This window comes from Phoxinus phoxinus, assembly GCF_949152265.1.
Source record: "Phoxinus phoxinus genome assembly, chromosome: 11".
Taxonomy (NCBI): Eukaryota; Metazoa; Chordata; class Actinopteri; order Cypriniformes; family Leuciscidae; genus Phoxinus; species Phoxinus phoxinus.
In genome coordinates this window covers 31,848,671-31,866,676 of record NC_136886.1, presented here as the reverse complement: position 1 = coordinate 31,866,676, position 18,006 = coordinate 31,848,671, and the positions used below count along the sequence as shown (strand labels likewise).

The window sequence follows — 18,006 nt, the reverse complement described above, 5'->3', positions numbered from 1 at the left end:
CATCTGCTATAATATATAATATTAGCAATATTGAAAGTCGTATTTTCTGAGAAAACAAAACTAATTTTGAATGCTTCAGTCACATACTGTATGTCCCTTTGTTCAGTTTTCCGCCAGTTTGTCATAATTACCCTCATTTGCCTTGTATTTAAGTTGCAGTCTTAATAAGGAAGTAAATAGGTTGATTTTGAGTCTAGTCTGAAAGCAGCTTCTTCTTGCCTACTCTCTTTTTTTTCTCTCTTCAGAATTTCTTTCCTAATCTCCATCTCAGGTAATAGCTTCCTCATTCCCCTCCTCTCTTCTTCCCGTCAGTTTCTCCATCATCTCACTCCTGGTATCAATCTGGCGCCCTTGCTTCACCGTCCACACTCCCCTCATCATCTCAGAGAACACAGCAGACATCTTTTTTTGGGCTGTGGCAAAACAAATGAGCCGAGAATGTTTGACCTTTAGCAGCGCACATCCTGAACATGATATGTGAGTGTCAGAGAGAGAGAGAGAGGCAAGAAATAGAGAGATTGCGAGTGAAACGAGGGAGGTGTTGGAGGAAGAAATTGAGAAAGATGCAGGGGAGAGAAAGTCAAGGGGAGGAAATAAACAGAGACGGAGAATCAGAGAGAGATAGAGTGAGGATATCTCAAGTCCTTGTTTGTCCGGTGTGCCAAGGATATCTGTATTGATTCAGCAGGGTGTCAATCACAGCACTCAATAGACTATTTATGTACTGAGACCTTTACCTTTGAAATAACAGCAGAGCTAAGATGATGAGAGTAAACAGATAACCCCGCTGCATAAAACAACATCTTCAAAAGTTAGTGCGTGACCTCGGCAGTTTCTCTCACTGGCACATGACGCTGCTCAGGCCTGCAAACGTTTGACCCACATCAAAACATACAAAAACATGAAACACATCACTGTAATCATTCCAGCTGGGAAAGTATTCTTACTTTTAATTACACCACAAATACTGCAAATAACATGTCTGGGCTTGATCTGTAAATAGATTACTCATTGAGAGTAATCATTTACTAAAAAAATGGCTGGTCTCCAGAGACTTTTGTGTGTGTGCTATCAGATCGATGCAAAATATTTTTCAAATATATAAACTACCATTTTTTTATATCCGTTTTTGAATGTCTCTCCTGCTCACTAAAGGCCTTTTCACACTGGACGCGATTTTGACGCAATGGTTTTAATTTGCGCGATGGTTTTATTTTTTGATCAGCTGTTTGTGTAATCAGTGCTTCCACACCAAATGCGAATGTGCTACTTTTATTTTTTTCGCTTCGCTTCGATGAAGATTTTTTTTAACATTTGCGGCGACAGAAAAGGCTTCAGCCAATCACATACAGTCGATTGTTTATCTGATTGCATGTAAACGTAGCCCCTGATGATTTTAAGAGGACAGAGGAATTTGCAAATTCGCATCGCGGCTGATGTGAATGGTTTTGACGCGAACTGTTCGCACACAAACTATTCGCTTTTCCGTTACGCGTCCGGTGTGAAAGGGCCTTAAGGCTGCATTTATTTGATCAAAAATACAGAACATCACAATTTAAAATAACAGTTTTCATTCTACTATATTTTTAATAAGTAATTTATTCCGGTGATCAAAGCTGCATTTTCAGCATCATTACTCCAGTCTTCCGTGTCACATGATCCTTCAGAAATCATTCTAATATGATGATTTACTGCTCAAGAAACATGTCTGATCATTATCAATGTTTGTGCAATTGAGCTGCTTACAGTTTTTTACAGTCGCTAGGACACGTCTCAATACTTAAGTCACTTTTTCAAAACTCTTCACACAGTTCCCTTAACCAACTTTCAGCTCGGCACAGCAGTTCATTTCACATTCAAAATGCACTAAAACTGCCAAATCACTTCATACATGTCTCAAATCAACATATTCTTCCAGAACACTCGCAAAGGTTGACAGCCAACAAACACACTTTATCACCCACAAAACAATGACCTAAAAAATACTAACAACATACTTTATACAATGTTGTCCTCTGTAAAACAACACCTCTACTGTTAGAATTCACTACAATATATGTTACTGGAATGAATCACACATGATGCATATGCTTCAATATGATTTGAATTATATGATATTATGTATTTTTTCCAAAATACAAGAATTTGTATACACAATATCCACCGATACAGAAAATAGGAATCGTTTGTGGTTGGTCCAATTGTCTTTATATCATTACATTTTTAGATTTGAAATATCTTTCATTACAATATCATAAATGTATAAAATTGCTGTCTTATTCAGTTTTGTATTATGTTATTGTTTTGAACTAAAGTTGAGCAGTTCTGAGATCAGTATGTAAGCGTGTGCAAATTGGCCTGTAGGCACACAGAGTTTTGGCGGTCGTTGTGTCGAAGTGAGAAAAGAATTAATGTAATTTGAAAGATGTAGTCATTGAATGCAATTTGTGCCAAACGAATGATAAATTATCTACAGTTTAGCCCACATATACTTCTGTTGTGCTTACTGTGTGAAGAGTTTTAAAAAAGTGACCCAAGTATTGAGAAATGTGTCCTAGCGACTGTAAAAAAAAAACTGTAATATTTTTTCTGGAAGCAGTGATGCATTTTCGTTGCAAGAAAGTTCAAAATAACAGCATTTATTTGAAATAGAAATATTATTTAATTATAAATGTTATTTTTGAACAATTTAATGCATCCTTGCTGAATAATTACTGAACCCAAACTTTTGAACAGTACTGTATATGTTTAAAAATATTGAATCAGTTTTTAATATTTCTGTCTCTTGTAACAATAATTCACCCACTATTTAATGCTTCTACTGTTCATTTGTTCTTATTTTATTACTGACTGTTTACTTGTCTTTAAAAATGTCTGAACTTTATATTAGTCAGCAAAATTGGAATCGAGAACTGTGAAATTTCACTGGTATGTAAAATGCTGAATTAACATACTTATATGTGCATAAAAGACGTTTTATGACATTAAAGTTATTTTTATTTCATACGTTTTTCTTAGTACAAAACACGGAGAAAAAATGAAGCGGTGGTGATTGTAACCATGACAACGTCCGAGCACCACCTTGACTGCGCAAACGGTTGTGCTAAAAGTTATTGCATTTGGGGCCTTTACCACATTTAGGACCGAAAGCTATTACACGCACAGGACCTTTATCACATTTAGCTTGTTCAGTGTTCAAGACATGGTTACGGCCTTGTCTAACATCACGACTTCACGGCTCTCAACCCCACCACACGGTCTGGCCTTAAATCCACAGCTCTCGCTGAACGTAAATAGGTCATTCAGATGTTCTGTTGACAAATGCCTTGTTGATAGCTCCCATCCAGCTGTGAGGCCTCTCTTATCTAATGGGACCATCTGTCTTGTGTCGATGATGTCACTTCCTGGAGTCTGGCTGAGGCAGGGGAGAGTTGATAGATAGGTGGCTTGATAGAGAGAGACAGAAAGAGATAGGAAGAGACTGTGAGAGAGATGAGCAGATTATACGTTTCGCACATAACCCTCAAAGCTCACCATATAGCAAACCTAAACATTTGCAAAAGAAAAATAGAGCTTTTAAAAAAGCATTTTAAAAACAAGTTTGTTTGTTGTGGCCCAACAGAGCAATTCTAAGCCATCAGATAACCACCGAGTCACAAAGTCTCTTTTCAAAGACCCTCGTTGGAAAGTAAAGACAACACGGCTGAAAGAATTCTCACTGCAGTCATTTTTCTGATGTATTCTTACTCCACAGGCACCAGTGGCACGGTGATAAGTGTACCATTCACTCTTATTTTTCCAAAGGCGAAATGCTCGACTTGTCAGACTTCAAATGGTTGGAAATCTATTTATCAAGCTCAGCCGTTGACCAAATGACACGCCTACAATTTAAGGGTGTTTGAAAGAAATGGAAATGTCTTTTCTCCATCATAGGCATGAATTACAGACACTTTGAGAGCAATAACCGAGGGTCAAAGAGGCACATCTGTACAGCACTATGTCTGAGAGGGTTTCTGTGAATTGGTAAGCACAATGATCCATGCTTTCAGTTTTTTACTAGTACAGCTGTGTGTCAGCATGTGGGTTGGGATGTATATATATATATATATATATATATATATATATATATATATATATATAATGTATAGAGACAGAGGGTGTAAATGTAGGCAGAGAAGCTTTATCCTTTTGAGATGAATTAGAATGGAATAATTAGACTTGTTGTGACAGTGTGTGAGACATATGCACATAGAAGTCAGTGTCATATGTGCTGCTTGTTGTGAACAGAACATCTTGTCCTTAATAAGTATTCAGTAATAAGCATTCATTTTGAAATAGCTGAAAAGAGCAGCACTACTTGTCACCAGCAGATGTTGAGTTTTGAAAACGGCTTACAAAAATGCATTCTTAAAAGAATAGTTGAATCAAAAATGAAAATGCTGTCATCATTCACTCAAACCTGTATAAAAGCTGCATCCAGTAGGTACTTATTTTGAATAAGTAATTACTTCATGACTGCTAAAAAGTAGGCTATGTTCTATATAGTATGAATGTAATCTTGACGTACTACATTCATTATCACGTACTACATTCGTACCATGCTGTCATTATCATGTGACCAGCTGCCATTGATAAATCCACTCCCGTGGCCTCATGGGATAGTAAAGTGTCCATCATATGCACCCTTAGGTCATCCGGGTACTTTTTTGCATACTCTTTTATGAGCACTGTGAATTCAGACATACTTCTGTTGTCACATACTGTTTTTAGCCTATTAAAGTATGCGATTTCGGATGCAGTCCAGCACTAGCAAGACAGGGGCTGTCAAACTCAAACCCTTTAGCTCCAACCCTAATTAAACACTGAACCAGCTCAAGTAGGTGAGTTTATTCAGGGTTTAAACTAAACTCTGTCGGGCAGTGGCCCTCCGGGGCTGGATTTGAGGAACCCTTAGCCAGACCAACGACATTAACCATCACCATAGTAACACCAATCCACACCAGGCCCGAACCAAACTAACAAGGACTGCATTTCCCAAAAGCAGTGTAAGCATAAGTAGACAATAGAAACCAATTGTCTGGACAATCTATTCAGGTTTTACTATACTTTTTACACACACAGTGGGTTAGGTTTTCAAGTTTTATGGGGACTTTACATAGACATAATGATTTTTAAAAACTGTACAAACTATATATTCTATCCCCTAAACCTACCCATTTTTACATTGTCAAAAAAACATCACTTAGTATGATTTATAAGCTGCTTTCCTCATGGGGACCAAAAAATGTCCCCACAAGGACAAGGATTTTGCCATCTTTGTGGGGACATTTTGTCCCCATAATGGGTTTAACAGGACCACACACACACACACACTTGTGCATGTCTTGTGTGACTCACTCTGGGCTAATCAGAGTTTTATCTCTCTCTCCAACTGCCAGCTGCTCCAATCTGCTCTGCAGCCTGCCGATTATAAAATTGTAAAAATGTGAAACATACATTCCCATTAACAAATGTCACGAGTAGCTTGAAAAGGAGATAAAATAAATAAATAAAGCACGTTTCCCCAAAGTCGGTGGGAAAAAATCCTTTGTCTGATGACATTTCCTTCTCAGGAAGCAAATTGAAATGGAAGAATTTTAATTTTGTGTGATTCAAATAAGCGTGAATCTGAATTGTAATTAATACACACTGCTGTGCTCCCCACGGGCTGCGGCGATGACACTGGCTTAGCAAGCAGGGGATGAAATTCCATTTGGAAATGTAAAGATTATTGTTATGAGAGCCCAAAACTCTTTTATTTCAATCTCCTCTCCATCCTTTTCTCCATTTCCCCTCCATTTCTGTCTACTCCTCATTTCCTGTTATTCATAGACACTTTAGATCTCTGCAGACGACTCGTGACCCACATACACAGGACTTCACTTTGAATGAGAGAAACAAAAGAGTCTAAACTCGACATGCTGTTATTAGTAGGAAAATGTCCAGGTATATGCAAGAATGACTGCAAAAGCTGTAGGGATTGCTGAGATACAGTGCACAATGTCCCTACAATGATGGCAATATCCGAAATCATTGTCCTTCTGGGGCATTTTTTTTTTTGGTCCCCATGCGGAAAACAGCTTATAAATCATACTAAGTGGTTTTTTGAAAACGTGAAAATGCTGAACGTTTTCTGTGATGTTGAGTTTGAGGGGTATGGTTGGTGTAAGAGGAGAGATTATACAGTTTGTACAGTATAACAAAATCATTCTGTCTATATGGAAAGATCCCATAAAACATGAAACCTGTGTGTGTGTGTGTGTGTGTGTGTGCGTGTGTGTGTGTGCGTGTGTGTGTGTGTGTGTGTGTGTGTGTGTACTGTGTACATTTTGAGAGCTGTTTTTATACATCCATAAAAAAATATCACCCTGATACCATGGTTAAAAGTAAAAATGTCTCAGAAAAGTTAGTTCTGAGAAAAACCTGTGCAGCATTTGCTTGCAAATGCAACTTGGTTTGATATATTTTGTTTTCTAATGCAATGACATTCACGCTCACGTCTGCCCCATAATGTAGGGTTTACCTGGACCACACACACACACACACACACACACACACACACACACACACACACACACACACACACACACACACACACACACACACACACACACACACACACAATAAGGCAACAAATATCAAATATGGAGGTTCTTAAACTTCACAGCTCTCACTAAGTCCCATGGGCTTGATTTTGTCAACCTCTCACTTTCTGGAAAACACATAAGGACACGCCAGACGGCAACTTGTGACATCACATTTTTGCTGATATGTTCCTGTAATGTAGTTCCACTATCTTGCCTTGGATTAAATCACGCTTGCTCCAGTAAAATGAATAGTATTCCAATAAATAAATAAATACTATGCCTTCCTCATGTTGTGCCAAACCTATGCTGTAATCTGTCCACAGAATGCAAAAAGATAAAAATCTTTAAGCGTCTCTTTGGCAAAAAAGGGATAAGTTCATATAACTTGTGCATTGTATTACAAGTTTTCTAAAACTATACACGCAAGTTTGTGTGAAGATTTAATTCACCATCTACTGAAAATCTCATTCCCGTTCATGACGTTCAAACATTATATTGAAACATCATGCCTGATTTGACGTCATTGGTTTTAAAGGGCACCTATTATGACATTTAAAATGTTCCTAATGTTGTTGTGGGAGTCCCCAACAACAGTTTTACATGCATGCAATGACAAAAAACACTTTTGTTTTCGTATAATATGCATTTATTTTTACCTGATTTGCTCACCGACTCCCAAATGAATCGTTCAACGACTCGTTTTTCCAAACCCCTCCTTTGCGCGACGCTAATCTGCGTTGATTGGTCAGATGACCCAGCAGTGTTTACATAGATAATACTTATTTTTAACACGGAGTGCAATGATGCTTTTATCAATTAAATCGTGTTATAATAATGATTATAGTCCACTGCTTTATAGTTTGTAGTAAAAAACGAAAAATAAGATAAAGAATTTAATGTTATGTTAGCGAGCATAGCCCAGAGTTCATATTGCACAATCAGTCTTTGTTTGCGTTAGCCCGATGCATAAACATAACGTTTTTACAAAAAAAAAAAATGCAGTTACGTTACTACGAGGTATTACTCTATTCTTTAAGACAACTCCGAAAACAACGACAAACACTTCACATATCTCAATACAATTGCCATTGAAGACCTAGAAGCTAAACGGTGCTTACACAACAAACAAAATAATTATTAAGCATGCTACATAAAATATAAATGCAACAATTATTAATAACACTTACAGGTTGTGATACGGAGGAGGAAGCTGATGCAAATACACTTGGAACTGAACCTTCCTTCAATATCAGCGGCTCGCGAATCCAAGTTTGATTGCATTTAAAAAGCAATCGTCTTCAAAATGGCGCGAACAAAGCACAAGGCTCGGACTATACTTCTGTGGTATAGTGAATTGTAGCCACTTAGTCTTCAAATGCTCCTCCTTGGGCAGATGAAAAAAGTTGGCTTTTGAGCCGCACTTCAGAACACAGCGTCTCGTCGCCATGATATTTTCCCTGCTGGCCTTGGAGCGCAATAAGTGGGCGGATCGTATTCAAATAACTTGACAAGTTGACGTCATCTAGTCAGAGAAAAAGCTTCGGTCTTCTAACGATTCATAAAAATGACTCAGAGTCGACTCTTACTTTTGAAAGACAATAACTTTATATACGGCGCACTTTCATATTTCAAACTTTGCAGGATGTTTTTGTTCACTTAGATCTATGTTACACACTACATGAAAGGTAAATTTCAAAATTCCATAATAGGTGCCCTTTAAAGCAAAATAGAGAATGAGATCCATGAGAGCCAATGAATACATTATAATATAACATTTGTCTCTCACTGCACAATATATACTTATTTCAGTTGTATAAATTACATTTCTTATCATTTTTCTTTACTTAATTCTTACGTTTTTTTCAGTGGTGTTTGCATACATTGTTGCTTTTTTTAGGGTCCCCACATTAAATGTATTATATGACGACGAGTTTGAGATTTTAGAGTTGCAGCAGAGAAAATGTTCAGGAAATGATGACTAAACTTTTTCCTGTTCCACACATAAAGCTATCATATGGATTTAAAAGACAAAACATTTTATGGTGATTTTTTTCCATGGTCATTATGAACTCTTATAAGACATGGAAGACTACAGTACATGGAAGAAAGTAAGGCATTCAGGATGTGAATGACATGCGGGTGAGTAAATAATGAGAGAATTGTCCTTTATAGTGTAGGTCTACAACACTTTAAGCTGTTCGTTCCATCATTATAATTTCACAGCTCTCTTTTAATCCGACAGCCTTGATTTTGTCAACCTCTCGCTTTCTAGAAAACACAAGCAAACGGCAGACACCAGCCCTGACATCACAACGCTAAAGCGCTCCAGTAATGGATTCAAGGATGTAATCACATATTTAACAACTGGGGGAATCAAATGTAATAGTTTTAAACTTAACCACAGAAAAACTCTTATCAGTGGAGCACTGATCTGAATATTGGAGGAAACGTGTCCTTCTCAACGTCTATTGGGGTTAAGCCTCTCGCCAGATCGAACTTCTTTTAGATTCCATCATGCTCGCTTCGGTTAAATTTGGACGCCATCATTCTGTTTTGGATGCTGCTTTGTTGTCCCAGTAACCTTGTATCTGAGTTGTAATGAGACTGTGATGTAAACTCATCTCTTGGCAGTGCCACATGAGCCACTGGTGAACATTTATCACTCTCTGGCCCGCTCTGTCCAATCCTGCACCGGCCCAGATTGTGCCTAAAGATAGCAGGAGTGTCCAGAACCCCAGAGATCCCCCCCCCCCCCCCCTCTCTCTCTCTCTCTCACCCTATCTCTGCTTCTCACACACTCCCACAGACACACACTCAGTGAGAGGTAGATAGGCCAGGCTGGACGAACCATCACCTGGCCACAGCCGAGGAGCCACAGCTACAGACATCGCCGCACATGTGTGAATGTTTATTTATGCATGTGCGAGACACGTTTTCTCAAATACCTCCACATCCACACTCTCTCGGAACGGCAGACGTGGCGCTGAAATTAGTCACAAACTGTAAGAGAAGGAGAACGGGATGAAACTCAAAGAATATTTTCTTTCTATCACTCGGTTGCTTTTAAGTGCCACTTAGATGTGTTACAGTTTATTGCGGTTAGGAGCCGCACTTCTATTTTGGTTATCTTTGTACACTTCCATATTTTAATGACTTACAGTGACTGTGCATTTCTGAAGCCTTTCTGTAAATGTATTGGTTGACAGACGTGCATCTAAGCTTTGTCGCTTCGGGTTTGATTAGCTCTTTTCGCAGAGTTCACAGAAAGCCTGTATTTAAATTCGCCGGGTCTTGCAAACGGAATCATGAGATGTTTGAAGAAGTGGGAAAGCTTTACGCATTGACAACTGAAAGCACACTGCAAAGAAGTCATGTTGCTAGTCAGTATCCTGGCCTTGTTTTCTGTCAAAATAAAATTCGAAAATAATTCTCGAAAATATATATATATTTTTTTTTAATCAGTATTGTTGTCGGACTTATATTTTACAAAGAGCATCACTGTTACATATCACAAGACGCTTTAGAAAAGCATAAAAAATACACAAATTACATTACTTTCGTCCAAGGCGGAGGTACTGTGAAAGTTGGCCATGATCTATCTGACATCTAGAAGTTCAACAAGGTGTTTTTATATTAGTTCTTGCAATTCAAAAGCAATGTGGTCCATATTCATTTGATCTCTGAAGAACACTTGAGCTAAATGCACTGAATCGTAAAGCTTTTAGGAAGCAGAAAGCTCAATCTCTTTAAGGAAGTGACTCACCTGTTCACAAAGGAACCGCTCAAATATGTCAATATCTTTCAATATGTGGCTTTCTCAGTTGACCTTAGGGCTCATGTGTAATCATAGGGGATTTTTTTATGAAAGAATTACACTTTGACAATGAGTTTATCTTTGGTTAAATTGGCTCAACATGGGGGAGGATGTTTTATCAATACATTTTATGTTTCGTCTTTCATAATTCATGGTCTTACTGCTATAATAGAATTCCTTCAATACACAATTGAAAGGTTGTCAGGGCTGCAATAATCCTTTACATAACCTATCAACAGTCCAGCATCATAGACAGCTTGTGTGCATTATTCATACAAGGACAAAAACGCAATTCAGAAAATAAAACAGAAAATATCGATGTGAAAATCAAAGCTCAGCTCTTATGGGACTCTTAATTTATTGCAGTGGAAAAGCAAAACTTAATAGGTAATCTAATATCCATGGAAATCACTTGTTCCGTGTATACTCTCCGGCCTGGCTGTGTAGCATCACCAAATCCAAAAGGTCAAAGTCACAATACACCCTTGAATAAACTAAACACTGTAACCTTCACAAATGAATATGCTTGAGTTGTAATTAAATTACTTATTTTGATACAATAGTAAGAAAGTTAGCCACTGAAAATGTGAAAGTTAGTTTATATGAGAGTGTTAAAGGGATAGTTCACTTTAAAATGAAAATTCTGTCATCATATACTCACCCTCAAGTTGTTTCAAACATGTATGAATTTATTTCTTCGGTTGAACACAAAGGAAGATATTTTGAAAAATGTCAGTAACCAAACAGTTACCAGGTCCCATTGACTTCCATAGTATTTTTTTTTCTTCCTACTATGGAAGTCAATGGGACCTGGTAACTGTTTGGTTACTGACATTTTTCAAAATATCTTCCTTTGTGTTTAGCAGAAGAAATAAATTCATACATGTTTGAAACAACTTGAGGGTGAGTATATGATGACAGAATTTTCATTTTAAAGTGAACTATCCCTTTAACTTGAAGTATGTCATCATACAGATTTGTGAAAATGTATCAATGTTTTAAAAACATGACAATGCAAATCCATTGCTAATACTCACTGATATTTTGTCTTGTTGGTTTCCCTCCAAAATGATGTCACTTCCTGTAAGATGATGAAAGGAACTGGATAGAATGGAAAATTATGTTTGTTAAAAAAAATTCAATCAGAGGGAAAAACATGCAACATTTGTATTTCTTAATACATTTCCTTTTTATTTAAAAGTGACATGGAACATGACAAAAATCCAATAAAAATAGGGTTAATTTAGAATCATTTCACTATGTTAATATAACTGTTATATTGTGATAAAAGAAATGAGTATACATTTTAATCATAATTATTGTGACACCAATGACAGTATGTCTCTTTACTAACTGCAGTAAAGATTAGGTCACAGTTCTTGAATTTGAGAACATATAGGTAGGCCCTGGATGTCAGCCAGCCAAAATATATATTTACTCCTGTATCTCCCTTTTTCCCCTTTTATGTCAGTGAGGGGAAAAAAAAGCTGTTAATAATTTCCAAGAACCAGGCTGACTCTTCAGTCCCTCCCTCTTTGACCTATAGCTTTTGGACACACACACACACACACACACACACACACACACACACACACACACACACACACACACACACACACACACACACACACACACACACACACACACACACATCTATCTTTATGAGGACATTCATTGACACAATGCAATCTCTAGCAGTTTACCCTAACCTTACCCATCACAACTAAGTGGCGAACCCTAACCCTAACCTAACCTAATTATAACCTTATCCCTAAAACCAAGTCTTGACCCTCAAACAGGCCTTTAAAGGGGTCTCAGAAAGTTAGGACTGGCCAAAATGTCCTCACTTTACTCTCTTTGTCCTCACTCCAATGGTCTAAAACTACTAAAACTAGTTGCACACACACACACACACACACACACACACACACACACACACACACACACACACACACACACACACACACACACACACACACACACACACACACACACACACACACACACACACACACCTGAAACCGCGACAGGAGTGTCGTCCCTCAGTGTATCAGATGAGAGATAAGCGCATGTGTCTCATGTTCGCCTCTAGATGGTGCCGTTTACCACAACTCAACTAAACATGCCCCGCTTTCCTTTTGGTGACCATTTCTCTTCAGAGAGTTTCAGTCAATCTTAAATAGAACAGATGAAAAGATTTTAGATATGTGCATAACGTTTTTGTTACTGTTACATATTTCAACGCTGTTATCTTACTTAAAAGAAAAAACTAAATCACTAAGAAAAAAATATTACAATGTTGAATTTCACAATTGAATGGCCTACCATTTTTCAATCAAAACGTATCTTCATAAACTTTATAAATAGAAATGTACAGTGACAAAGCATTATGGGATTTTTTCGGTGACTATATTTTACAGTTCAAAACTGTTTGTCAATGTTATAGGCTCGAGCTTTTAAAATCTGTATAGCCTACAAATGTAAAATGTAGTAGCCTACTGATGGCAGTCAGGTGCATCAATGGTGGTTTAACGTTCATCAATATCGAGAAAAGTAGATTAATTAAAACCAGTAGCCTAAAATAAACTGATATTTTCGTACTTCTAACAATTCATCCAAAGTAAAAAGTAGAGTATATTCCTACCAACCTAATACATATATAACATGACCGAAGCATAGCTTTAAGTAGCCGATACACTTTCCATTTTGCTTCAGCCTAACAGACTTTTTTCATACAGTTTGACACGGATATTCCACTCTCTAATAATCCAAATAACTGTCAATCACAAGTGACAAACATTTGAGTTTGTGCACGGATTATTTGACTTTATAATGCTGTAAACAAATACATTAAATAGTCTTAATGAGGTGAAATGAAACCGTACATCGGAGCTCTTCATCCCGCAGCCCGCAGAGTCTTTCTGAGGCATTTCGCTCCGTCTCAACAGCGCGCTTGAGTGACGTTAATTCTAACCAATCACATGATCCCCCTGCCCTTTCTGCGACGTTCATGAAGAGACGGGCCAATCAGCAGCCGAGGGGGCGTTCCCCTGTGGGCATACTCAGAGTTGTTGCAAGAAATTCAGTCTGGGGAAGAGGAGAGAGGACAAGCATCCCAACACATCCCACCGTTTGGACTTTTTCCTCATTCAGGTGTGCGCGGCGAATCACGCACAAGACACCGGGACAGAAGCCGTGGATTTTCCTTCTGACTGAGGACTGAGAGGGAAATGATCTGATCGCATTTGAACTTGACTCTTTTCCTCTGATGGGATAGTTTATGTTGATATTTGAGCAGAACAGGTACATTTCATAAGGGCTCCTCTGGTAATGCGGAATGACCGTGCGGGACCGTTAACGCGCGCGTGGATCACTTGATTCTTCACCGACCAGCGCATTCCGCGCGCCTCTGAACGCACAGATCTGCGGGGGAAAGTTCATAAAGATTGTCTGTCATATTGATTGCTGTTAAATCAACATTTCCCCCCAAAACCAGCTGTGCTTTGAATTGGATTTTTTCCACGACTAAAACACTTAAGTCTTTACTGACCTAGTCCTCTAAGCAGTGATCAATACGGATATCTTCATATTACTGGAGTCAGATCATTTTTATGACTGGTCGAACGGATTTGTCACTATGCGCTCGAATTTGGTAACATCCGTATGCGCGAGCTCACAGTGAACCGAGGTAAGAAATCGCATGCATGCATGCATACACCCAAACGGGTTTGCATGCAGAAATTATGTAGTACTGTCTTGTTTCAAAACACACTGTCACTTCTCGTGCATATGCTATTTTTTTCTTAAAATGAAATAATAATTAGATTAAATCCCGAATGCATGATGTGTCACTTTGAAGTGGGTGACTGACAATAGAGGCATTCCATGTTAAATTTCTTAAAAAATGCTGAGTGCTTGACTGGCTGCATTATTTTATCCAGAGCCGCTGTGTATGCACAGGGAAATGATTACAATGAAGAGAAAATGCTGTTGTGGTGGTTAGAATGAATTATAACTAGAATGCACTGCCATCTTTGTAAAGCCATACTTTAAACCTAATAACTGTTTAACACTTATTTGATTTCGAATTATATTGATTTTGATGCACCATTTGTTTTGAGTGTTGAATATTATAGGATTCATTGTAACATATTATAATGTTGTGTGTTGTAGGGTCGTGTTTGGCTGCTCTTTATCTACAAATGTAAGGCTCTGTGAAACCTTGGCTCTGACAACACCATATGGAGACAACTGTTTGAATTAAAGCAGCGGGAACACGCGTGAACTGCTGTCATGGATTTAAGGGATTTTTTCTTGTTGGCAACATTAGTTGCTTGTTTCTGGTTAGATCCAACCATTGCCCAAGAGCTCATTTACCCTATTCGAGAAGAGCTACAGGAGAATGTTCTTATTGGAAACATACCAAAGGACTTGAACATCTCCCATATGTACTCTGCCACCGGCGCTAGCAGTAATTTGGTTTACCGGCTTGTTTCGAAAGCAGGTGACACCCCGCTACTCCGAGTGATGAGCAATACAGGAGAGATTTTTACCACCTCTAACCGTATAGACAGGGAGAAACTCTGTCCTGGCCCCTCTTTTGAAGACAGCGAGTGCTCCTTTGAAATTGAGGTGGTCATTTTACCCAATGACTATTTCAGATTAATCAAAATTAAGATAATTGTCAAAGACACCAATGACAACGCCCCCATGTTCCCCTCTCCTGTGATCAACATTTCAATTCCAGAAAACACACTCATCAACAGCCGCTTTGCTATTCCTTCTGCCACTGATCCAGATACCGGACCCAACAGCGTACACAAATACGAGCTGTTGAACGGGCAGAGTGCCTTCGGTTTGGATATTGTGGAGACACCAGAGGGAGAGAAATGGCCTCAGCTTATCGTTCAACAGAATTTAGACAGAGAGCAGAAAGATACTTATGTGATGAAAGTAAAAGTGGAGGATGGGGGGAACCCACAGAAATCCAGCACTGCCATTCTACAGGTGACTGTCACTGATGTTAACGATAACCGGCCCGTCTTCAAAGAGAGCCAAATTGAGGTCCACATCCCAGAAAACTCTCCCGTTGGGACATCTGTAGTTCAGCTGCAAGCAACCGATGCAGATGTGGGGGCAAATGCAGAAATAAAATACATGTTTGGTACCCAGGTGTCTCCAGCGACACGGAGACTATTTGCTCTGAACTCCACCACTGGGCTCATAACAGTTCAAAGGCCGCTAGATAGAGAGGAGACTGCCATTCATAAACTCACTGTACTAGCCAGCGATGGAAGCTCAAGTCCAGCGAGAGCCACCATAACTATCAATGTGACCGATGTTAATGACAATGCTCCAAACATCGACCTGAGATACATCATCAGTCCAATTAATGGTACTGTAATGCTCTCTGAAAAAGATCCAATAAACACTAAGATTGCCCTCATTACTGTATCTGACAAAGACACAGATGTCAACGGCAAGGTGATTTGCTTCATTGAAAAAGATGTTCCTTTTCACCTCAAAGCAGTTTATGATAACCAGTATCTGTTAGAAACATCTGCACTGCTCGATTATGAAGGAACCAAGGAGTACATCTTCAAGATTGTGGCATCTGACTCTGGAAAACCTAGTTTGAACCAGACTGCCCTGGTTAGAGTACGGCTGGAAGATGAGAACGACAATCCGCCCATTTTTACCCAGCCTGTCATCGAGCTGGCAGTCATGGAGAACAACCAGCGTGACATGTTCCTGACAACCATCAGCGCCACAGATGAGGATAGCGGACGGAATGCAGAGATTGTCTACCAGCTTGGACCCAACGCATCATTCTTTGATCTTGACCGCAAAACAGGAGTGCTAACCGCATCCAGGGTGTTTGATAGGGAGGAACAAGAGCGGTTCCTCTTTACGGTCACCGCTAGAGACAATGGCACCAGGGCTCTGCAGAGTCAAGCTGCGGTCATTGTGACCATTCTGGACGAGAATGACAATAGCCCTAAGTTTACACACAACCACTTTCAGTTCTTTGTGTCAGAGAATCTGCCTAAATATAGTACAGTTGGAGTAATCACAGTCACAGATGCAGATGCTGGTGAGAATGCAGTGGTGAGACTCTCAATCCTGAACGATAATGAGAACTTCATCCTTGACCCAGATTCTGGGGTCATAAAGTCCAATGTTTCCTTTGACCGAGAGCAGCAAAGTTCCTACACATTTGACGTCAGAGCCGTGGACAATGGAAGCCCTCCGTGTTCATCAGCTGCCAAGGTGACCATCAATGTCATTGATGTCAATGATAACACCCCCATCGTCATCTACCCACCATCAAACACCTCTTTTAAACTAGTGCCAGTGTCTGCGATTCCAGGGTCGGTTGTGGCCGAGGTGTTTGCAGTAGATGGTGATACAGGTATGAATGCAGAACTCAAGTACACTATTGTTAGTTGCAAAAGAGAAGGTCTTTTCAGAATTGATCCCGTAACTGGAAACATCACTTTAGAGCAGAAACCCTCACCTATAGACTTTGGCCTCCACAGGCTAGTGGTCAACATCAGTGATCTTGGTTATCCAAAGTCCCTGCACACCCTTGTCCTTGTTTTCCTGTATGTGAACGACACAGTTGGAAATTCCTCATACATACATGACCTCATCCGACGGAAAATGGAAACGCCTCTGGACAGAAACATTGGTGAGAGCAGAGAGACTTATCAGAATGTTGACAACCTGAAAACCATTATTGCCATCGTGACAGGCGCTATGGTAGTTATTGTGGTCATCTTCATTACGGTTCTGGTGCGCTGCCGGCACGCCTCACAGTTCAAGGCCGCTCAGAGAAAGAAGCAGGGTGCCGAGTGGATGTCTCCTAACCAGGAGAACAAGCAAAACAAGAAGAAGAAGCGCAAAAAGAGGAAGTCGCCAAAGAGCTCCCTCTTGAACTTTGTCACCATCGAGGAGAACAAACCCGACGATCCTGCCCACGAACCCATAAATGGATCCATCAGTCTCCCGGCTGAGCTCGAGGAGCCCGGGATTGGACGCTTTGATTGGAATGCCACCCCTACTACCACCTTCAAACCCAGCAGCCCAGACTTGGCCCGGCACTACAAGTCCGCTTCACCCCAGTCGGCCTTCCACCTCAAAGCTGACACTCCGGTGTCTGTGAAAAAGCATCACGTCATACAGGAGCTGCCACTGGACAATACCTTTGTTGGGGGCTGTGACACGCTTTCCAAACGTTCCTCCACCAGCTCTGATCACTTCAGTGCCTCAGAATGCAGTTCACAAGGAGGCTTCAAGTCAAAGGGGGCACCTTTGCACACCAGACAGGTAAAAGAACACTTTTACTGGTCTATAAGTACTGCTTATAACTGCCCTGCTCAGTACTGAAGTGCCTGTGGTAGCTAAATTGCTCTGAGTGATACATCTGTGATGCACTATGTAGAATGTAGATTTCAAAAAGCCCCCCCGTAGATGTTCTCAAATGACCAAAAAAGACGTAAATATTGTATGTGTTTTATATGAAACTAGCTGATCCAGGCGAATGCTATTGTCATCATCTTACCA

At 39.6% G+C, this 18,006-nt stretch overlaps 1 protein-coding gene and 1 long non-coding RNA gene across 6 annotated transcripts in view; one reads left to right on the top strand and one right to left on the bottom strand.

The window, feature by feature from the left end:
• Positions 1-3,034: 3,034 nt before the first annotated feature.
• On the bottom strand, positions 3,035-13,379 carry LOC307007463. The gene is made up of 4 exons (XR_013799624.1): positions 13,326-13,379; positions 12,456-12,614; positions 11,478-11,541; positions 3,035-3,446 (listed from the first exon to the last, which is right to left on the bottom strand). It is a non-coding gene; the product is annotated as an uncharacterized lncRNA (long non-coding RNA).
• A 145-nt stretch (positions 13,380-13,524) lies between these two features.
• The window catches only part of pcdh9 (protocadherin 9), a 243,264-nt gene continuing 238,782 nt past the window's right edge, over positions 13,525-18,006 (top strand). For all 5 annotated transcript variants that reach the window (XM_079628555.1, XM_079628557.1, XM_079628556.1 and 2 more), the window contains exons 1-2: positions 13,525-14,128; positions 14,614-17,769. In XM_079628555.1, coding sequence (XP_079484681.1) covers positions 14,734-17,769 — 3,036 coding nt within the window. In that variant the 5' untranslated portion in view covers positions 13,525-14,128; positions 14,614-14,733. The remainder of the gene's footprint in view (positions 14,129-14,613; positions 17,770-18,006) is intronic.